General features: G+C 41.1%; 1 protein-coding gene across 1 annotated transcript in view; it reads right to left on the bottom strand.

The window, feature by feature from the left end:
• Positions 1-2,299: 2,299 nt before the first annotated feature.
• The window catches only part of PDSS2 (prenyl (decaprenyl) diphosphate synthase, subunit 2), a 249,588-nt gene continuing 227,594 nt past the window's right edge, over positions 2,300-24,293 (bottom strand). Inside the window, exons 10-11 of the mRNA XM_014531279.1 lie at positions 23,823-23,855; positions 2,300-3,047 (exon numbers count right to left, since the gene is read on the bottom strand). Of these exons, the coding sequence (XP_014386765.1) occupies positions 2,889-3,047; positions 23,823-23,855 (192 nt within the window). The 3' untranslated portion in view covers positions 2,300-2,888. The remainder of the gene's footprint in view (positions 3,048-23,822; positions 23,856-24,293) is intronic.

Here is a 24,293-nt window from a genome sequence, read left to right as displayed (position 1 = left end):
GATGGAATAGTGAAGGCCCTTAATAGGGAGCCCTCACGAATGCAGTCTTTATTATACTAACTGGTAGGGAGCAGAGTGCAGGTGAGTTCAGGGACCTGAAGTGGGTGAGGTTTGGAGGAGATAACTGGCAGGTCTGGGGGGGCCAGATGGAAGGAGGCATGATAATGGTTAATGACTGATTTCTTCCCTCTAGCAAAAAACTGGAGATGGGGATAGTGACATAGAGGGGGTGAAGGAGGAGACAACCTCAGTCACAACTCTACCATTCCTTGGCCTCAAGAAGTGTGATGAAGCATGTCTTGGTGCCCCAAACTTCTCCCTAGAGATTGTGTGAAATTATAAGGACTTAATATGAGTTAACAAATAAGTATCCCTGAAGAAGGGGCCTGGAGAAAGGCTATCAGTATTGAATATTTTATTTTTTAAAATATATTTTATTGACCTTTTACAGAGAGGAAGGGAGAGGGATAGAGAGTTAGAATCATCGATGAGAGAGAAACATTGATCAGCTGCTTCCTGCACACCCCCTACTGGGGATGTGCCTGCAACCAAGGTACATGCCCTTGACCAGAATCGAACCCGGGACCCTTCAGTCTGCAGGCCCGACGCTGTATCCACTGAGCCAAACCGGTTAGGGCAGTATTGAGCACTTTAGAGTGAATGAACCAATGTGTCAGGGATGCTGAGGAAGTGAGAACTCTGCAAGGTGCCCCAGTGGGCAGAGCAGAGCACTGTCACTCAACAATAAGGAAAGGTCCCAAAGAAAGCAGAAAGGTCGTGTTGAAACAGGAGTCTGGGATTACACATCATACAGAGGTGAGCTGGGAATACTAGGATGCCTGTGAGGCAGCTTCACAAGAAGCTTTTCTGCATTCCTTCAGAGCCCCTCTCTCTCTATATACTTACTTACTGATTGATTTCAGAGAGGAAGCGAGAGGGAGAGAGCTAAGAGACATAAATGCTGAGAGAGAATCACTAGTCAGCTGCCTCCTGCACGCCCCCTACTGGGGATTAAGCCTGAAACCTGGGCATATGCCCTGGCCAGGAATTGAACCATGTCCTTCTGGTTCATAGGTCGATTGATGCTCAAACACTGAGCCCCTCTTTGGGTTTCACCTTGTCCTTGAGCCTCGCAGTATCTTTGTTATCTAGACAGTCAGAAATGTCAAACTTTTAGGAAGTAAGACACAGCTGGAAGGGAGTTCAAACATTCTGTTGTTTAACCTTATTTTACAGATGAGGAAATCAAGGATCAGAGGAAAGTGACTTGCTTAAGGTGACATAGCAAACCAGCAGCTAAACCAGAATCAGAAGAGCCCTAGAATCTTGCCTTGTGTCCTGCGGCACCCGGCCATCTGCTCAATAGAACCTACAGCTCGCTTAACTTCCTGCACACCCACACAACACCAGGCACAGCTCCTCTGTGGAAGTTAATGATTAAAATCTGGTCTGCTCTAAAGCATCTAACCAGTTACTAATTAAGCAAATTTCTGTGAGAAAAGACATTTCAAACAGAAAAGTGTTCTCTTAAGCTAAATCTATATGCCTTCAAATTGTAGTTGGCATAAACTGTACAATTATAATATTTCAAGGATACTTAAAAATATTTCAGAATACAATGCATCAACCTCTAGCTTTAGATTTTCTCCTCATTGCAGGCCTCATGCGAGGCCATGATAAAATGGTTTTGTAACTTTTTTGGGGGTGATTTAACTAAAATAACTTCGCTTAGTGTTGGAGTGAACAAGGTAATAAAAGCTGTTTGCTGTGCCCCTGTCTCCAGACAGGGCTGTAATTACACCACAAGGAAGAAAGGCAGCTGAATCCCACTCCCGGTCATTTCTGTGAACTCAGCCTCCTTGTCATCGGTGCTCTCACATTGCACGCGAACCGCAGAGCTATCTCCTGTGAGTCGCAGAGCCAGGTCTGGTTGCAGGGCCGGGAGCTGGCTTACATTCCTTCTGAAACTGATGTCTGTGGTTCAAAAACCAACACTGACATTCTGAGGTTTTAAAAAAGTATTGCCACTCCTGCACGCCCAGACACACACACACACACACACACACACACACACGAAACTTGTAAAAATTAAAGGTATTCTTTATGCCAAAGTATTACAAATAAATGCATCTTACTCAAAAAAAGTATTTTGTTCAGTTTTTAAAAAAACTTTTATTCTTTGAAATGTGTTTAAAAAGAAAATTGATCTTTAAGAAAGAAAAACAGGCAATTCCTACTACAACCAAGTTAACTTTTGATAACGTTTTAATCTCTTAATTCAACTATTTGGCATTTTCCCCCCCCCAACAATTTTCCCCAAATCTTACAAAAACCATGAAGTGCAAAGTATATTCACACTGGGTCTGTAAATACAGAGACATAACTGCCAGAAGACAAAGCATAGTTTTTCTTAATCACTGAACTGCCCTCTGGTCACTGGTCTTTGAAGCGACAGTCCCCCAGGCTGGCACTGTCAGCGTGTCCCTTGACACCTGCAGCGCCCAGCTTGCTCTGTCCTCTCTAGAAGGAAAACCACAGGCCACCGCCCTGGCGCCATCCCTGGCTCGGTCCAATCAATAAGGACTTATTTCCTGTCCATTTGCTGAGGTCACAGGAGCGAATCTCATTAATTATTTCTGCTACTGCAGCCTCAAGTGTGCTTCTGGCGTGACAAAGGAAAACGGCTTGACCTTTTTTCTTCTAATTTTGTTTGTAGCAGTTCCAAAAAGATGGCAGTATGCATTTAGCAATGTGATAAAAAGAAGAAAAAACCATGTGTATGTTTTTAAAGTCATTAGCAAATTGAGATATTTCATTATGAAAGCTCTCTGGATCACCTCATCCCTGTTTTTCCAGCTAACGAACAATAGTGTCTTTTTAATTTGGTGTCATGAAAATCTGGTCACAGCAAACACAATGTTTTCTAAAGCAGATCTGGCCTCGGAGGGAGGAAAGCTCTCCAGGGCCGCCAGGGCCTTGTTTCCATGGTAACGACACAGGTCAATAGCTGAAGTCACACCTTTGCCAGCTTTGATTGCTTCTCGCAACTGTTAAGAAACAAACGCACAATAAAAGTCAGTTTTTAAGGTACCACAATTAAATTGGGGAGGGGAGGTGAAAAACAAAGAAGGGGACAACCAGTATAGATTCCTTGTGTCAGCTCATTCTTTTGAGGTAAAGAGGACATCATCCCCCAGATCTCAAGGCACTAATGTTCAGAACCTAAGGCTGCTCAGTGTCTGCCTCCAGGGGAGCACAATGGGCTCCAATGAGCCCAATTACACCTCCGCAGACTCCCGCCCCCTGGTATCTTGAAATGTGCCCTGCTGGGGGCTGGGGGAGTGACGTGGAGGACATTTGCGTTTCTGGCATTTTGAATTCAGCAGCCTAATATTGTCATGTGAGGAAGGCTTCATTAACATCCTAGTTAAAAATTATATTTTTTCTCACTGTATGTTGACACAATAGTCCATATGAAAATTCAAGAAAGACGCTACATTTAAAAAAATGAACACTACATTTTAAAAACTAAAATACTTTATTTGGAAAGAATGAATTGAAAATAGCCTTTGTAAAGAATAAAGTAACTCTCATCAACAAACAGAACTGCTTTCCAATAAAATGGTTACACTTTAGGGCCGAGAAAGATTTGGTCTGTCCACCTTCCCCTTGCCCCGATTCCACCTTTTCTTTCTCAGTGACAGCCTCACATCTGCCTAACTCACTAACCAGAAACCCGGGGTCCTCCTTCATCCCTCACATCCCAGGCACCATGGCAGCACCAGTGTTGTTTACCCTCGACTGCACTTTCTGGCCCCCAGAGAGTGGGTGGGGCCAAGTGACAAGTTCTAGTCCATGTGAATGATGCATGTCACTTTGGGCTGCAGCCTGTAATTGTCCATGTGAGTCCCTGCAGAGCTTTCCTTCTGGCACACCCACGGCCACCCTGAGACGCTCCTCAGCCTGGATCCCAGAGGGACCCCGTGAGCCACCACAGTGCCTCTCGGACCTGAAAGGGACATGTCATACCAGTGAGAAACATGTCTTTGTTGTTTCAAGCTACAGAGATTATGAGGTTGTCTGGAGCCATCTTGATGATACCACCACTAAGTCCTAGCTATTCTGTCTCCTTTAAAGCTCTCAACTTGATCCTCTGCTCTTTATTCCCATTGCCACTACGATAGTTCAGGCTCCCATCATCCCTCATCTCCTACTGAGTCTACCCACCACCAGTTCTGCGCCCCCTGGACTCCATTTGTCTCCCACTTTCACCATGTATTTAGGGAGACTACTTGTAGCTTCATCTCTGCCATCAAGCTCCCCAAATTGCACTTGGGTGGAATGCACTCAGCTAGGATGACACCCTAAGGGACTAGGTGCCACTCTGCATACTGCAGTACAGCATTATTATACAGTGTCATATTTTATTCTTCATTCATCCATCTATCTGTTCATTACACATTAAGCTACTGCATAATCCACGAAATATAAAAGAATAAAAGAAATAAGCTGTTTTATTCCTCTAATTATAAGATGAACATATGTCCAGAGAAGCTTAGGGGCTCACCCAAATTATAGATGGGATAGTGGCAAAGCTGAGATGAAAAGCCAGGAGGGAGGGAGAGAGAGAGAGAAAGAGAGAGAGAGAAAGAGAGAGAGAGAGAAGGAAACATCAATTTGTTGTTCCATCTATCTACGTATTCATTGGCTGATTCTTTTATGTGTTTTGACTGGGGATGGAACCTGCAACCTTGACATATCAGGATGCCACTCCAACCAACTGAGGTCCTGGCCAGGACCCAGAAGCCAGGTTTTGCTAACACCCAGTCCAAAAGCGCTTGAAACTATGCTCCACCAGACTCTCAGCACTCCACGGACATTTCAAACCTGCATGTGAACTTGGGGACTCTTGCAGCCTAGGGTTCCCTGGTCTCTTGCAAATCACCAAATGCATGAAGACACTAAAATGGTGCTGGGTATCAGAAGCAGCCAGATTTAAACTCCATTCTAGCGTAGTAATCTTAGGGAAACCATTTATTTATTTATTTATTTATTTATTTATTTATTTATTTATTTAAAAATACATTTTTTATTGATTTCAGAGAGGAAGGGATTGGGAGAGAGAGATAGAAACACCAATGATGAGAGAGATTCATTATTTGGCTGCCTCCTGCATGCCCCACACTGGGGATTGAGCCCACAACCCGGGCACATGTCCCGACCAGGAATCGAACCATGACCTCCTGGTTCATAGGTAGATGCTCAACCACTGAGCCATGCCAGCTGGGTTTAGGGAAGCCACTTAACTTCCTGAGTTCTAAATGGAGAAAATATCAGTCCCATGAAGGACTGTTGGGAGGACCACATGAACCAGCAGAGTGCTTGACAGTGCTGAAGCACCACAGATGTTCACAAGGACTTCATTCTTCTTCCTCCTCAGCGTTTAGCCACTGCCCCTGTTTTTATCAAGTTTGTAGGAACGTAACCATGCCCATTCACTTCAGGGCCCTCTGGCTGCTTTTGTGCTACAACGGCAAAGTGCAGAGTCGAGGAGCTGCCACAGAGACTGTATGGCCTGCAAATCCTCAAATATTTACACTTTGGCTTTGATAGAAAGAGTCTGCTGGTTCCTAGACTAAAACAATGACTATCTTCTACTTAGATTCAACAATAGTTAATATTTTGCCATTTTTATTCTGTGTGTGTGTGTGTGTGTGTGTGTGTGTTTGGAACCATTTGAAAATAAGCTGGGGGCAGTGATAAATTAGTTCTCCAGGGGAGGACAAAGCTTTATTTGTAGCATTTGCAGAATTTTGTGGTATGAATACTCCCATCATTGAGTTTCAAGCTACTGAGGGTTGTGGGATCACAAAATTCTTGAATATTTAACAACAGGCTCTGAGCGGGTAGGACCTTCCCTGGACACACCATGGAACACAGGATGCTTAGCCCTTGTTTGGACGTGCGTCTCCTAAATTAAGAACACCCCCTGATACAAGCCAGAATACCATTATCACAGCTGGAAAGCTCACAACAGTTCTCTAATGCTATCTAATACCTGGTCCTGGTGCAGATTTCCCCATCAGACTCTAAAATGTCTTTTTTAGCTTTTTAAATTCCAACCTCATCAATCCTGGTTTACACATTTCATTTGTTGGCTATGACACTTTAATCCTTTTCTCCCTATGACATTGCTATTTTGAAAGGACTAGGCTGTGTTGTACAATGTTCCACATTCTGTATTTCTCTGATTGTTTCATTTAATTTGGTACTCTATAGTACTCAGTTAGGCTCAAATGAATATTCAAAGGTGGCTCATATGGTATGTAACCCTACAATGAAGGGTAATTTAGATTAGGACATGACGGCACCCAGGAGGACATCACTGAAAGTTACTCAAATCCTAAAAGAGTGAATTTCTCTCACCCAATGATGATTTACCCCAGTTAACAGCTGAATCTGTTCTGTCCGCAGAGGTGGGCTCACAGGGTTTTGTATATACCAAGGGATCTGATATAGTCCAGGTATAAAATGCCCATATAATGACTCACCAGTAATGTAATCCTTCAGGGAAGGTATTGTTCCTCACAACTATCTGTAAACACTTCTACCACCTACACAAACTATTGGCTCAAAGGAAATCCTTTAGATGTAATTCATAGACTATAAATGAGATTAATTTTATATTATAAATTTGAATAGGCAATGGGTCTATCCTGAGAAGACAGTCTTCTCCTATGTATATAAATGTGACAAAAAAACACATAAGCTGGGGTTCAGACTTGGTTGACCATAAGATTCACACGGGGAATTTTAAAATGCAGATGCCTAGGCCCTGTTCCTGGAGATGGGAGTCAATAAGGTCTTTAAAAAATGCTTCCTATGCCATTCCGATGATTAGCCAGATTTGCGAGTACCTCACTAGTGAGGGGATGTATTTTGAGTTACTCTATTTTAAAAATAGTTGTGTTTATATTGTTTCAGTCTTTGCAATGATCAAATTCAATTCAACAAGCATTTGTTGGGCACCTATGTAGCCTAGGTATGTATACTGTAGGGCTGGAGGTACAGAGAGAAACCCAGCTTCCCAGGACCGCCTGTAAGAAGGGCTGTTATAGAGCTACAGGGCCTGAAAGGGTTAAATAGAACACAGAGGGACTGGACCTATGACCTTGATTCTAATAGCTACAATAGAAACACCACAAGTGAAAAAAAGATCCTTCCACTTTTGCCTTCACCTACATTTTGACTGGGCAAAGCCCAAATCAATGCAGAGACAGAACTTTCCATATTAGGATGTGGCTAGAAGAGCTAGTGGGCCCACACTGGCCCTTGTGACTGGAAAAATACTTTAGCTGTAGGAAAAATAACTCACACACACACATACACACACTGAAGGTAAATTATTAGTCTGTGTTTTATTTCCTTGATATAGCACTTTAGGGCACTAATATAATTAAATCTCTAATTAATTCCACTGAGTAATTGTATAATTGTGGCATCACCTGAAATAAATTAAGTCCAATCCTCTGCTAGAGGATCCAATTAAAGGTATTGATACAGACAAGAGGATGCGAAGTACTTAAAGTTAAGTGCACTATTACTTAACATTTGTTAAAAGGTGTTACTAAATACCTTTTCAGCAATAAATGTTGCTTTATGATGCCCATTTGAGAAAATCATTGTATGTTTCTAAAAACCATTTGGTTCGAAAGTACAAGCCTCTGCCATGGGATCTACCGTATTTTTCTATGTATAGGATGCTATTTTTTTCTAAAATCATTAGACTGAAAATTGAGGGGCGTCTTATACACAGAAGTCAGCAGAGAAGGGAGCGAGTGAATGCGTAGCTACCCATATCTTGTCAAATAGGCTTCCTCCAATCATGAGCCTTATTGTTATTGACGTCAGCTGATGCCATAATTGGAGGTGGAGAATGCACAGATGCAACAGGGACCTGAGTGTACTGAGCCCATAAAGGTGTCAAGAAATAAAAAGATAAATACTGGTAAGTGATTGTCTTACTCTGCAAAATTCAAACTGAATGTAATCAGCTATGTAAAAGAGCATGGAAATAGAACTGCAGAGAGACAATTAGGACCTCCTCCCACTGAGTGTATGATCAGACAGTGGAGAAAACAGGGAGAACAACTCCTTAAGATGCCAAAAAAAGAAGAAGACCTTAAGAGGAAAACCAGCAAAATGTTTAAAATATTGATTTCTTAATTTTGGGTTGGAAGAGTGGGGGGCTTCTTATAAATGGGGACGTCTTATACATGGAAAAACACGGTAAAGTAGCTTTAGGAGAAGTGGAGGCTGAAGTCACTTCTCTCCAATGAAACCAGAGAAAGACTTGAAGACCTAGAAGAAACCCCACGCACAATCCTATCTTACTTCATTTTGCAGAAGATACTGGGATGAGAGATATTGCACAGGGAACTTGTGAAATAGCCTGGGTTTCATTTCTCACAGCCAGAGCTCTTCCACTCTACAGCACTGGAAAAGATTTGAAGATAATCCCAAGTTTTCTTTCACCCAACTGAACAGAGTGCTTGGAGAAAACTAGGATGCTAAAACTCGTCTGGAACACAAAATAGACCTTGTTCTGAAGAAACTGGATACTAGAGAGTAAGAGAATATAAAACAACACATTAAAGTTTTTAAAAAATTTATTGATTGACGAAAGAGAGAGAGAGAGAGAAAGAGAGAGAGAGAGAGAGAGAGAGAGAGAGAAACTGTAATTTGTTGTTCCACTTATTTGTGCATTCATTGGTTGATTCTTGTATGTGCCCTGACCGGGGATTGAACCCGCAACCTTAGCATACTGGGACAATGCTCTAACCAATTAAGCTACCCCGCCAGGGCACATTAAAAATTTGTTTTAAATGGTTGCAAATACCTGGATAAGAGTAAAAGAAAACCAATGGAACCATGTTGAAATGTGAAGAGACCATATACTTCTTAATCAAGGGGTAGAAGTAGACCACGCTTCCCTAGTGGAGATTATGAAGTTGGCAAAAAGATAAGATGCAGAAATGATAAGGGACTTCAATCTTCAAACATCTGCCAAAACTCACATTCCATAGTTGACAAATTCTTGGTGTGCCTGACTGATATAATTTTATGTATCAGAAGACAGAAGAAGCACTTCTTGCTTAACTATGTCAACATACTAGTAATCGGATGTAAAGGTGATAGGAATCTGGCAAAAACAAAAACAAGAGAGAATGCCATCTTGGTATCAGAATCAGGTTAAGAAAGGACCATCAGGCATGGTTTTTAGACACCCAGACTATACATTAGAAAAGTGCATTGTGCCTTAACCGGTTTGGTTCAGTGGTCTCGGGTTCAATTCCGGTAAAGGGCACATACCTTGGTTGCAGACTCCTCTCTGGGGCGGGCCCTGGCCGGGGCTCGTGCAGGAGGTAACCAATTGATGTGTTTCTCTCACATCAATGTTTCTCTCTGTCTTTCCCTCTCTCTTCCACTCTCTCTAAAATCAATGGAAAAATATCCTCAGGTGAGGATTAACAACAACAATAAGAACAAAAGAAAAGTGCATTGCAAAAGCTAGTGAAAAGATTAGCATGATTCTAAGAGATCATAAGTAGAAATACAAGGTGGACAAAGATAGGTTTACAGTTATTTGTATCAAAAATAATACAACAATAATAAATAATAAGTAAGTAATAATATAAGAATAAACTGTGTTTTGCATACTCACAACTGTAAACCTACTTTTGCCCCATCCCGATTAGTTGAAGGGTGACAAGCTAAATTCCAACGACGGTCATAATTAATTATGAACAAAACCGAAATAAATGGCTGCAGACTAAGCTCTCTCAGGGCTCAGACTTGAAAAGGCCCAGGCGTGAGAAGAGGAGTGTATCATACCTTCTGCTGCTGGCCTGCTGAGCACCCGCTCTGCACAAGGTAGTCCTGTGGACACAGGACGCTATCCCTGATTTGAAGGAGCTGACAAAGGACAGGGACAAAGTTGTAAAAACTTGTGGGAATCCATCCATAAGTCTGTATTGTCACCAGAACACTTGTCACAGATGGTTTTAAAGTTCCATTACTCATAGGAAAAAAAAAGAATAAAGTTCCATTACTCATAGAAAAATGTTCAGAAACAACCAACCTTGTAAGAATCTGCAAAAGACTGACAGATTCATGGGGAAAGAATAATAAGGAGTTTCAAAATGTAAAGGCAGTGGTTGAATAAAAACAAGCTCAAATATTTGTGAAAGATGTATTATTAAGAGAAGACAAAGAGGAAATAGAGTAACTAAATAATGAGTTAAAATTGTAATGACTGTCAGGCCACGGTGGCTCAGTGGTTGAGCATTGACATATGAACCAGGAGGTCACAATTCAATTCCTGGTCAAGGGCACATGTCTGGGTTGCGGGCTTGATCCCCAGTAGGGAGCGTGCAGGAGGCAGCCAATCAATGATTCTCATCATTGATTTATCTCTCGCTCGCCTCCCACCCTCCCTCCCTCTTGCTTCCTCTCCCTTCCTCTCCCCACCAGCAAATCTCTCACTCATTCTGTCTGATGTCCCTGTCCGGCTTTCATCTTCTGGCACTTCCCCACTCCGTCCTCCTCCTCACTCTGGAGACCTGGTTTCTAGGCTGGCACACCTTCTCAGAGGCTTCCAGCCATCTCTGTCCGCTCTTGCATGCTTAGACTGAGGAAGTGTCCTTCCCAGCTAACTGAAAGAAAGAGAAACTTCACAGAGCAGGGGAGAGGCAAATGTCTTTCAACATAGGACAAAAGAAAGATGAAGACAGGTGCATTCTGGAACACAAACCAGTGAATTTATGAACAATGATGGCAAGATCACAGAAGAGGTCATTAAAGAGATGGTTTGTGGGTTCCAGAAAAAAGGCAGTGGTGACCACAATCCCAGACAGGTCACAATGGACAAGTCAGTCATGACAAAACACTCTCATTTTCCTTTGGATATGACCACTTGGCTATTAGCTTGAGAAACAGTAGAGATCAAGTATATGCAGATTTTGGAACTTTAGTCCTTCGTGGATAAGACAGAGAAATGGGGTCTGGTATTATGGATTTGAATATGTAAAACAACTATTCCTAGAAAGTGGTTAGTAGTGAGCAGCAAAGTGGTTCTCCACAGCTGGCTTTGAACATGGAGGAGGCCCCAGAATGGAAATTAGGACACCAGTCCTACAACCAAAAGAACTAAATTCTGCTACTCCAAGTTCTAGAGAAATGCTGCTCACAGCCCACACAACTACAGTACCTGAGCCCTGAGCTCATGAGGATCCAGATAAGCCATGCCAGACCCCTTCCCCAGACACTGTGAGATAAATGTTATTGTTCTAAACCACTAAAAAGAAAAGTGATCTCTAGTGTTGTGCTATAAGACTCAATATTTGGTTTCTTTCTCTTATCAATTCTATGCATTGCTTGGATGAAGATGGAGAAGAAATGCATATTATATTATAATTTTCAGATGTCATACAGTCAAGAGAGAGAGCTAACATGTGGAGAGCATCAAAATGTCAATGGTTTTGACATGCTGAACAACAGACTGATACTAGCCAGATGAAATATAACAGGGATAACTGTATAGTTGTGCATTTAGGTTTCAAAAATTAATCGAAGTGTAAGCTCAGTTTGGCAGTGACTCATTAAAAAATGCTGAAATCTGTGGTAACCACATACCTTACATAATTTAAGACTATAATGTAGATTTTTAAAAAGAATAGTTTATTGATTTTTAGAGAGAGAGGAAGATAGAGGGAGATAGAAATATCAATGAGAGAGGGCAATATCGATGTGCTGCCTCCTGCACACCTCCACTGACCACTGAGCCTGCAACCCAGGCATGTGCCCTTGACCTCCGGGAATCCAACCGGCAACTTTTGGGTGCACAGGATGACGCCCAACTGAGTCACACTAGCCAGAGCTATAATGTAGACTTAACAAAAGCAAATGCAAACTTTGGCAGCATCAATAGGTGTACATCTCCAAAACACAGGCAGGAACAGTCACAGCACACTCTGATGGTCAACTAGTTTAGAAAACTGTATTCAGTTCTGGGTGCCGCTGCCATGTGTGAGAGGGGCAGTCACGATAGACTGGGACCAGTATGAGGATGAAGAAGCATTTCGCAACATGTCATCTAAGGAAATGTAACCTGGAGGAAAGGATTAAAGGAAATTATGAACGCTATCCTCAAAAATTAATTAATGCTAAAGCAATTAATTAAATGGAAGAAGGAGCAGTCCTGTTCTATATGCTTCAGGGGACAGGCCAAAGCGACGAGGTGAAGTTCTGGGAAGCAGATTTCAATGACAAATAAGAAACAGCTTTCAAATGATTAGAGCTGTCTAACAACAGAATAATTATTTTTGACAAGTTGTGAACTCCTCCCTAATGGAAGTCCACAGTGATTGGATGACCAAGTCAGAGAAAGTATGAATGAAATTCAGCAGGTGTGGGAGGTGGGACAATGCTGCTTCCAAAGTCCCATCACAACTCCCAAGATTTCAGATGCCAGCACTTCAACGGAATGGCAGGATGGTGCAACAGGAAAAGCGACAATAAAACCTTCCTCATGATAAAATGTGAAATGTATTGCAGACAACATAATAAAGCATTCCTTTTTACTTAGAGTAACAAATTATCTGCAAGAATCTATAGGAAAAAATTCTACTAATCCTAACTAAATATCTTACTTTGGCAAAGACAGGAGACAGAAAAGAGAATTCTTAGTTATTTTCTCAATCACATGAATTCACATGCAAAACAATAAGAATTATATTAAACTGAAACTTGAGAAGCAATCAGTGCTTCATGTTTTCCAAAGGAAAACTTAACCATTTATAAATAATCACAGCTTTATCCATATTCTGATTCAAAGCTAATTTTTAATTTTGATATCACATGCCAAAGAGGAACTTAATTCTACACATTGAAATTCAAATAGCAAAACTAGGATCAATTTGGCCAGTGTGGCTCAGTTGGTTGGAGCATCGTCCCGTACACCTAAAGGTCGAGGGTTCGATTTCCGGTCAGGGCATGTGCGGGAGGCAACCAATGGATGTTTCACTCTTACACCCATCTCTCCCTCCATCTTTCCCTCCCTCCCTCCTTCTCTAAAATCAATAAAAAAGGACGTCCTCAGGTAAGGATTAAAAATATAAATAAAAAAATGTTAACAAACAAATTAACCTGGAACCATGAAACTTTTTAGTAAACTCTGTAATAGAAATTCAAAAGTGAAACATAGCATAGGTTGTGGAGTGCAGCATGGAGCCAATCTTGCCTGTAGCTTTTTTAAGGAGTGAATCAATAAAGAGTAAGCTCTGTTATCTCATGACAAACACGATGCTGGTTATTTATGAAAGAGAACACTGTGGGAGGAGAGCACTCACATCATGTGGGCATCTAATAGTCCTGGGGGCTATCTGAGGAACACATAACTATGTAAGAGCGAATTTGGTTTCTATTATTGTACTTTAGTCTGTATCTGACTTAGACTTTCTTAAATCCTTCTCATGCCTCAATTTTCATCTGCTTTGGTATTTGGATGCTGATACTTGGGAATCACTTCCCTCAAAGCTACTTCCACGACCACCACCATTCACAGGACCCTACATTCCTAACATCCTAACATGGATCCTGATACACATTTGCAGGATTAACACCTCTTCCAGACATAGGGGATCTCTATGTTATGGTGTTATAGACGGTACTAGTATATTTGTAAACACAGATCCTTGTCTCCTTCAAAAGAATGATGATAAGAAATATATCTATAAAACTTTATTGAAAGAGTGAAGAATGCTTACCAGTTTTAAAAAAATATCATAATTAGCCTGGCTGGTGTGGCTCAGTGGTTGAGTGTTGACCTATGAACTAGAAGGTCATGGTTCGATTCCTGGTCAGGGCACATGCCCAGGTTGTGGGCTTGATTCCCAGTGTGGGGTGCGCAGGAGGCAGCCAACCAATGATTCTCTTTCATCATTGATGTTTTTAACTCTCCCTCTCCCTTCCTCTCTGAAATCAATACAAATATATTTTAAAATATCATAATTATTGCACTGGTTCAGCAAACATAAATCCTAAGAGTCTTTTACTAGATAGTCACTATTTCTGAGACCAGGACTATGCTAGATTATAGATTTTTTGGGTGTTTGCAAGACCAGAACCTGCACATTCTCCCTTACTTCTTTCTGTGGTGTGTCTGAAGCATCTCTTTTTTTTTTTTGGTTTGTTTTTAAATATATATATTTTCTATTTATTTCAGAAAGGAGGGGGAGAGAGAGAGAGAGAGAAAGAGAGAGAGAGAGAGAGAGAGAGAGAGAGAAACATTAATGATGAGAGAGACTCATTGATCAGCTGCCTCCTGCATGCCCTCCACTGGGGATCAAGCCCGAAACCCAGGCATGACTGGATGCTGGAATTGAACCCGGTACCCTTCAGTCCCTAGGCCAGTGATGGCGAACTTATGACACGCCTGTCAGGTGACACGCGAACTCATTTTTTTGGTTGATTTTTCTTTGTTAAATGGCATTTAAATATATAAAATAAATATCAAAAATATAAATCTTTGTTTTACTATGGTTGCAAATACCAAAAAATTTCTATATGTGACATGGCACCAGAGTTAAGTTAGGGTTTTTCAAAATGCTGACACACCGAGCTCAAAAGGTTCGCCATCACTGCCCTAGGCCGACGCTCAATCCACTGAGCCCAACGGGCTAGGGCTGAAGCATCTTGAGAAGCAGCATGGTGGCAACACACTGTAGAGTCAGTGGACCTGGGCAGAATCATGACTGTGAGATAGTAACTGTGTGAACACTCTTAGGTAATTTGATCTCTTCTCCATGAAATGAAGGACTTCAGAGATAGAATTTGATAGAAACATCTGATCAGGTGTGTCTTGAACAGCATACACACTAAAAAACATGCGTGTGGTGGCCTGATGGCAGGTACCGTAGAGAGATCAGAGTGTGTACAAAGGCTTAACAACCTTTCCGAACTGGTGCCCACAAATCTTGTCAGAGTGGATGGCAGATAAAGGTTAGAAGTTCCTGAGATCTAGAACAGGGAGACATTCCACAAGGGGCACCCTTGTGCTACGCAGGAATCAATCTTCAGAGATTGATCGTGGGCTTTACTATGTCCTGGTGAATAGGTAAGACCTTTCATCAAGCCAGGAAGTCAAAGACTTGGGGGAAAGGGATAGAATCTACTCACCACAGTGTGTGTGTGTGTGTGTGTTGGGGGGGTGGTGGGGGTGAGTAGTGCTTGGGGACATGGCTTCATATGCACCAACGAAACAAATTAACAGGTTTGTGATAGATCAGTGATTCCCAAAGTGGGCGCTACCGCCCCCTGGTGGGCGCTGCAGCGATCCAGGGGGGGCAGTGATGGACACAGGTGCATTTGTTTTAACTTTTTTTGTATTACCTTTCTATTCTGAGTTCAATAAATAGTTTCATAATTTCAAACTTCAATGTTTCTAATTTACACCTTTCTTTACTATATTTTACGAAAAAGGTAGAAACATTAATACATATATCTTTCTGTTTAATTGCTATTAAAATTTAAAAAAAATTAATTTTCAGGGGGCGCTGAGTAATATTTTTTCTGGAAAGGGGGTGGTAGGCCAAATAAGTTTGGGAACCACTGTGATAGATCAAACATCTTAACATCACGAAATCCTTATTGCTGTACAAAATCAGGCTGTAGGGGTAGTGGCTAAGTTTGGAAATATCAATCCAGGTCATGACAAAGACTTCTAACTTACTAAAACCACATTCAGCATCTATAAACAAGTGCCTCTCCATTCTCTCAAAAAATATAATTTTGGAAAACCCATGTTTCTCCTTTGTATTTTTTTTTTTTTTAATGACAAGGAAACAGACAATATTCCCTTCAGCTCTACTCAGAACAGTTTCAGGCTCCTCTGTGGAGACAGAAGGCTCTCTCCCTACATAAAGGCACATAGGCCCTCCCTGTGCACAGGTGGTTCCTGATACCACTAACTAGGAGCACTAATTGAATCCAGCTATCCCACAGTGCAGAGCATTCACACACAGAACCAGCCTGGAGGGCATTTTTAGTTAGCTTTCTAGATTCAAAAGGTTACTCCAATTGCATCTTTATTTCAAACCAGGAGTGCAAGGCTTTGAGGATATAATAATTTGATTAAAAATGCACTTGGGGGAAAATAACAAGAGCAAAGGTGGAGTCAAATATATCTTATGAATTAAAAGTACAGAATATTGGCACAAACATTTGGCATACCGTGGGTCATTCATTCGTTCATTCATTCAACAGTAATTCAACAAATATTGATTGGGTATCTAGTACTGTGTTAGGACCTCAGGGGACATATAATGGTGAGAAAAACCAGACATGATTCCAGGCTTACAAACAAGAACTGGTCATCAAAAATCTAAGTCTGCCGAAGCTTCCTGATAAATGTTAGTTATTATATAAATATGTAATTTTTAGGTGCCAGTAATTCAAAATGGTTAATTTAAGAATGGGAGAGCCGAAACCGGTTTGGCTCAGTGGATAGAGCGTCCGCCTGCGGACTGAAGGGTCCCGGGTTCGATTCCGGTCAGGGGCATGTGCCTGGGTTGCAGGCGCATCCCCAGTGGGAGATGTGCAGGAGGCAGCTGATCGATGTTTCTCTCTCATCGATGTTTCTAACTCTCTATCTCTCTCCCTTCCTCTCTGTAAAAAATCAATAAAATATATTTAAAAAAAAAAAAAAAGAATGGGAGAGATTGCCCCACTAAATATTATTGTTATGTGAACTAAGTAATTTCGCATTTTATATATAAAATTAGAAACCAAAGATCACAAAGTAGGAATATATAATCTGAAGAAAAATAAAAAAGACAATTGCTTAGAGGATTGAATTAAATTAGTATTAACAGCATTAGGTTAACAACTAAAGGGTGACACATTTTTTGATGTCATCCAGAGGGTTATTGATATCATTTAATAATTTTATTCATGATGCACAAGGGAACAGAGATTATGGTCATTAAATCTGTTGATGCTATTGAGGTGTGTGGGATTGCTAACACCTCAGAGAACAAGAATCCAATTTTAAAATAACATTAAGAAATTAGAAGAATAGATCATCAAAGCAAGATGATAGTCACTGAGGACCAATGCAAAATAATATACTAGAAGCCTTTAGGAGGGAAAACACTAGCTTGATGATGGGCAAGGAATAAATGTCCAGAGGGCAATTGTTTTGCAAAATGAATTGAAGGCTCATGATAAGGCACACGCTGGTTAAAGGCATTAATGACTGCATGTGTGATTAGAATTTATTTGGATTAAAATTTTCACATGATCTAAAAAGTTTCTAAGCTTTATTGTGAACAAAAACTGATCTATGATTATTTTTCCATCATTAATAATTATATATTGACGGAGATTTGGAATCAGAGCAGTAGTTGCAAAAACTGATTTTAGTAGATCAATTGTTCTGAAAACAGATTAAGCAAAATCCATTCATTATTGCTGTAAGGCAAAACACTTGTCTGAAATGTGACTGCCAAAAAAGAATAATAACTGGTTTTATCTGATTTTTAAGAAAACAAGGAGTGGGGATTTAGACCAACACCTGCAATGCCTGCCTAGGGCTAGGTTCCCCTCGTCTGCTGCTGTCCTCCAGCACCTCAACCCCTCTGAGGCCTAGCACAAAACCTCACAGTGTAAAAAAATTTACATTCTCCACTTGTGCTTTTCTGCCTATCGCCATAGAAGCAAGCATTCTTTAGGAGCCTAGAATTAAATTCTGATTATATCAGTAAAAACACATTTTTCAATTCTCAGTAGCCCAGGTTATAATCTGAAAAATTTCAATTCAAATTAGAGTACACTTTGAAAGTAGAAATCCTTAAAAAATACAATGTATTTCTTATTTTAAACATGCTTAAATGTGGTCACCTTAATGCCCTTATTTACATTTTTATGTGTTGTCTTCCAGTCTTTATCAAGCATGTAACATTTTACATAGTTGCATTTATATCATAATGGCATTTGAATTTGCATAATTTTTCTTTTTTTGTTCTTTTTTTTTGTCTTTCATCTTTTTTCTTTTGGATAATTTTTCTTGAAATTCTACAGGGTGGGGCAAGTGTAGGTTTACAGTTGTTTGTATGGAAAATAATACAATAATTAATAAATAATAATATAAGAATAAGCTGTGTTTCCTGTACTCACAACTGTAAACCTACTTTTGCCCGTGTTATAAACATCTGATCTAATTGGACTACAAGTCCTTTATGGAAAAAAATGGGGGAGGTGAATATCAATGCTTCTAGATAATCTCTATAATTATCACTAAAACAGGAATCCTAAATGTTCAGACAACTTCAAGAGGTCAGTGGAAGTGAGAGATTGCATGCATAAGTGATGCTGTATGGGATATTCTACCAAGGAGCTAATGTAAAGCCCCAGGGTAGGAGATGCAGCATCTGCCCAAGAAAGGGGTATAGGGAAGAGAAAACACAGCAACATCTGGTCTCTAAATGTGCCAATGTGAAAAATTCTCAGAGCCAGTTAGCTAGGGCTTGGGATAGAACGAGCAGGCAAAAATTGCCAAAAAAAGAAAAGAAAAAAAAAAGAGCCTGGCTTTGTCAGTAAAGAAAGGACAATAATATTATAGCAAATTTTATATTCAAGGTTCAAAAAAAGAATTTTGGACTCAATATGCAGCAAAGTGTTTGACACACTCTGTGTAGAATAAAAGAAAAACCAGCTAAAAGGGCAACCTTGGAAAGGAGAACCAGGACATGTGAGGAAAGGCTCTTTTTTCTTCGTAAAGGGAAGTGATGATATGTGATCATGCAAATACAAATGCAAATGTCTGTGGACAGCACTGTTAGATGGTTGGAAGAGAATTTTAATGTGCACTCTATGCAAATGCGTTTTATAACAAAACAAAATGTGTGAGGCCTTCTGAGGGCGGGAGGGAGGAGGGGAGCAGTCCTTCTGCACACTGTGCCTGAGAGGCACGGGAGGATGAGGACCGAGCCAGAAGAATGTGCTGCACTAGGATCCTGAATAAATTCTAGGAGAGAGCGTAAGTCAAAAAGCTCAGTTGGTTGAGCCTCTTCCCATGCACCAAGAGGTCACCTGTTTGATTCCCGGTCAGGGCACAAGCCGGGATTGCAGGCTTGATCCCCAGCGCAGGGCATGCAGGAGGTAGCCAATCGATGTTTTTCTTTCTCCCTCTCCCTTTCTCTCTCTAAAATCAATAAAAAACATATTTAAAAAAACCTACCTTACATTTAACTGAGGACTGGATGCCTAATGAATCAACACCTGCAAGATCTTTCTTTATCAAGTGCTTAATCTTGAGCAATTCTCTAAGCTTACAGTGAACTTACCGAGTAAGGAGACATTAGAAAGAACAACTCTCTGTTCTGTACTGAGTCATGGGGAAAATTATGTGAACTGCACAGCAAAGACTGGAGATGAATATAAAGAAAGCTTCTGTAAATTTAGACTCTTTGTGTCAAAATTAGCATGAAGTTTCAAGCCCATTTACGGCTCTATCCTAGGCACTTGTGAAAGACGAGCAGGAGGCCTCTTCAGTGCTGACAGGCTGTGGCTCTGACCAAGTGACATTTACACATCTGCAGCAATTATAAAAAGGAAATTAGGAAAAGCCTGCATCTCTGTGATGGAGATATTTAAGCAAGCCATTCTGAATGTGTTAAAAAATTAAAATTGTAGAAAGCCAAACCATAGGTGCCATGTTTTGCCTGAAGTGGTAAAAATACCATCTGCCCAGTCTTTTAGCAGCATGCTTATGTCACGTAGCAGTAGGCTAAACTACAGGCATACGCTCGGCTCCAGCTGGGGGAAATACACAGACGCTTGTAGATGTTTTTCTAAGCAAGAGTAGGCAACATAGTCCCTTTCCTTCAGACATATATGTCAGTTACCATAGCAAACTGCGTGCGACTGTGGTCTGAGGAGCTCAGGCAGCAGTCCCAGCACACAGCCACAATTCCTGCAGTTCCGTAGGTGGCACTCTTCCCTCTAGCACTGAACTGAATCACTAGAGCTTAACCTTGGGGCCAGAAGCCTCCACAACCAGGCTGCAGACCAATCACTGTAATTAAGGTCCCCATGGCATTGTGCATATGAGCAAAACTGGTAGCACCAGCTTCTTGGTCACAATTCACTCCTGGTAATTACATTCTGTCTAATAAAACTCCTCCTGCAGTTTTAACTAGGTAAGTAAGATGTTTCTTGTTTTTCCATTTTAGAAGCTACTGGATAGAATCACCTTACAGTTAAGCAGCTGCCTTCCCTGCCCAGCCCCCAGAGGGACGAGTTTCAGTCATGGGTAGAGTACGCCTGTGCTTGTGTTAACCACCTTACCGAGGCAGGAGAGACTTAATGAATTAATAGTTGTCGAGGGCTTTGATATCTTAAGATGAAAGGCACTGCAGCCGTGCAAAGCATTCAGATCCAGACTCTACTGCAACAGGAACTCAATTAAAAAGTAATTCAATTTCTTATTTGAGTGTTTGAATACAGACCACTGTTTTGCTGAATGTGACAGACATCCTACAGATCCAGCTGAGGCTGATTTTGAAGCTATGGCCTCTTCTGCCCTTTTTCCTTCTGCCTCGCCATTCTGAGACTGACTAAATCTGAGGTGGCATCTACAGCCACAGAGCACCCGGACAAAATAATTTCCTATGGCTCTTGAAATCTTATTTTTCAGATAAAATTTGGCTTTTGAGTAAATACTCACAACTTGGCAATAAAGAAATTTCCAGCTACAGATAAATTTCATGACGGTCTCCAGAAATAGCCACTGAGTTTCCAATGTAGTTTTACAGATAAACCCACCAGGGAAGCCCCAACTCACGAGGCACGGTGCCTGCAATAGTCAGCATGAGCACTGTGACCACACAGAACGAGATGAGTAGAACTGAGGTCATGATGTGTATATGGCATAAGAGAATACGCAAACTCCACCCTGCCGACATCTCCTCCATACTTAGTAGAGATGGATATAATCTATCTTCCCCGTGGTACTTGGGTTTAGGTCAGTGTAAGGATGAGAGGTCTGGATTAATTACCTAGATAGTTATGCCCTTGGCCGGAATCGAACCTGGGACCCTTCAGTCTGCAGGCCAACACTCTATCCACTGAGCCAAACTGGCTAGGGCTGATATCAGATTTTGCAATGAGTTGGTGGCAGAGCTCGGTCCTGGGGTGTTTCATCTGTGCACCCTATTTTTTTTATTTTTTTTCAAACTTCTTCCATTGTCATGTGCTTCTGCAATAAGAAACCCTAAAGGAGTTCTTGAGTCATAAATAAGCAGCAATTATCAATAGTTACTCGATTGCTTTACTTTTTAGTTCATAAGTTAGCTTTCTTTTACTATCACAGTAAAATCCCAGCCTTTATCTCCCAACTAATTTATTACAACCGTTCTCAGCAACCTTCTCAATCTACTTAATACCTGCAACAGGTGTCAAAAGCTTTCCTTTCTTCTCTGATTAAGATAAAAAACCCTACATCAGATTTTCTCCTGAACTAACTTCATGTGCCTTCTATTCACTCACTCACTCACTCACTCACTCACTCACTCACCAAGTGTACAAAGACAAATAAGACACTGTCCCTGCCCTCTGAGAGCTCACAGGCCATGATCTGTCTCATAAGTGGATCATGATAACAGTTAAGTGCAGTGACTGAGACCCACAATGTACAGAAGAATGGAGGAAAGCACCTACTCCAGCCTGGGGAACCAGGGAGGACTTGTTGCAGCACAAGCCATACAGGAGGACAGGAGGGGCCCAATAAAGGGGGAAGGGCATTCCGAGCAGAGGGGCCAGTATGAAGAACAGAAACTGCACGTTCTATGTAATTTGGTGCTGCTGGAGCACAGGGTAGAAGGAGAAGAAGCCGGAGAGTCCCTCTCGGGGGTGTGATCACAGAGTTTTATATGCCAATCTACCAAGCTTTGAAACTGCTTTACAGACAACATGGAGCTAACGAAGGGTTTTAAGCTGGAGTGCGAAATTGTCGGATTTGTGGTTTTGACATTCTGAGTACTAATGGATTTGTGGGGACAAGGGAGAGGCAGGGAGACCAGTTAGTAGGTTTTCCAGTGGTTCAGATGAAGGGACTTACATTGAGCAATGGCTGAAAGATCAAGATGGGTTGGATTCAAGATAATTTAGGACATAAAATTGGCATGACTTGGTCATGGAATATAGGGTGAGGAAGTAGAAGCACTCAGGGTGACTTCTAAGTTTCTCATATGGTTGACTGGTGGGATGATAGTGCCAACAACAGGAGAAAGAAAAGTAACAAGGACCAGAGATATAACACTAAAAGTGGACCCTAATGGACACTATGGACTTTGGGTGATAATGATGTGTCAATGTAAGTTCATTGTAACAGATGTACTAGTACCACTCTGGAGAATATTGATAGTGGGGAGGCTGTGCCTGTGTGTGGATGGGTGGGAACTCTATACTTTTTGCTCAATTTTGCTGTGAACCTAAAGCTGCTCTAAAAAATAAAATCTATTAAAAAAAAAAAAAAAAGACCAGAGATGTCAGGGAAGGTGCTGAGTTCCATTTAAGCATTGAGCTCCTTTGCCTGTGGGAGACCCAAGAGGATATGTCCACAACTCACATTTGGGTATCTGATAAGACTCAAGCAAACATCTAAGACAAAGTGACAGATATGGAAGTTCTCAAGTTAGAGGTGCTCCTATTATCTAATTTTCTTGAGAAACAGAGAAAAGGAGGGACCGCATTTCAGACAAGGAAAGGAGTTAGAGAAAAGGCGTAAACCTCGGGCGGCCAGGAGAGCGCAGGGTTCCGGTCAGCCCTGAGAACGCTGTGGGTTTCAGCTGTTTCCCCTGCAAGCAGAACCCTTCCAGGTCGTATTTCTCCCTCCCTGTCTTTGGAGTGCAGGTGTGCTCACACCCTGGATATTCCTGCTGTTGTATAAACCAGATGGTTAACATGTTCCTTTAGCCAAGCAGCTACATGCATCCCACACACCTGCTAAAATGTTCCATTTGCCCCTGAAGGGAAAGCAGAATGCGACCCAAGTGTGTTCCTAGGCTTCACTGGTAAACTGAAATCTGAACTCCCCAAAGCAATTTTCAACCAAGGATGTGTGTCAAATTATCTGCAGCACCTTCTCTCAAACCCTTCCTCCTGCCCCTGCCCCGCTCTTCCCACCAGGGGATTTTGATCTCGGTGAAAGAGGGGGTGATGCAATGGTAACCTAGGCATGTGTGTTTTCAATAGCTCCACAGGTGATGTGAGAAATACTGCCTTCAGGAGCCCAAGTCTGCCCTGTTTGGTGCTTCCTAGGTATCATCTGATGGCATAAAAGCTCTTTTCCGTCCACTGGCCAAAGGCATCTTTCCAGCAATGCTTCCTGGTCTTACTTACCTTGTTTAGTTTTTTCTTCATAGCACTTACACCCATCTGGCATTATATTATGTATCCATTTAGTTTTTTTTCATTAGTTATCTGTCTCCCCCACTAGATTGTAAATGTCCAGAAAGGAAAGACTGGACCTGATTCACTGTTGTATTCCCCACACCTACCCTGTTGTCTGGAATGAAGCAGGCGCTTAGTAAATAAACCTATTGTTGAATGAATCTTGCTTTACCTACTAATGCCTGTTACTTAACAGGGAATGTCCCTCAGCTTTGAATGTGATTGTTCTTTTGACCTTTCAAATATAAACAGAAAAACAAACACCAAACTGAAATGTATAAAACTGTGTGCTATAAATAAAATTTACCTACCTTAGCATAGTCTAATCTTCCTTTCTCTTGAGCCTACAATAGAAAAGGGAAATATTAATTCATCAGTTCTTTAAAAATTTAGTATATATGTATACACTTCAGTAGGTAGTCTACATATAAGACATTCAAACAAGGTGAAAACTTGAGAGAACAGCACGATGAGCACACATATATGCTCTATCTGGATTTGACAGTAGCAGAAAGACTCTTCACGCCTTCCTGCTTTAGCACACATCTTGTGAGCATAAAACATCTCATACTAGTACATAACCACAGGTCCATTCTCAAAGTAACAATAACGACATACCACCTAACATACAACTCCATATTCAAATTTCTCCAATTGACCCTAGAATACTTTTCATAGTTTTTTTTTTTAACCCAAACCAGAATTAGTCAAGGTTCACACATTGCATTATTGCATTTTAAAAAAAACTTTATTTTTATTCTTGACACTATTACAGGTAAACC

This window comes from Myotis brandtii, unplaced genomic scaffold, assembly GCF_000412655.1.
Source record: "Myotis brandtii unplaced genomic scaffold, ASM41265v1 scaffold8, whole genome shotgun sequence".
Lineage (NCBI taxonomy): Eukaryota > Metazoa > Chordata > Mammalia > Chiroptera > Vespertilionidae > Myotis > Myotis brandtii.
The sequence above is the reverse complement of the archived record's forward strand: the minus strand, read 5'-3'. Positions and strand labels throughout refer to the sequence as shown.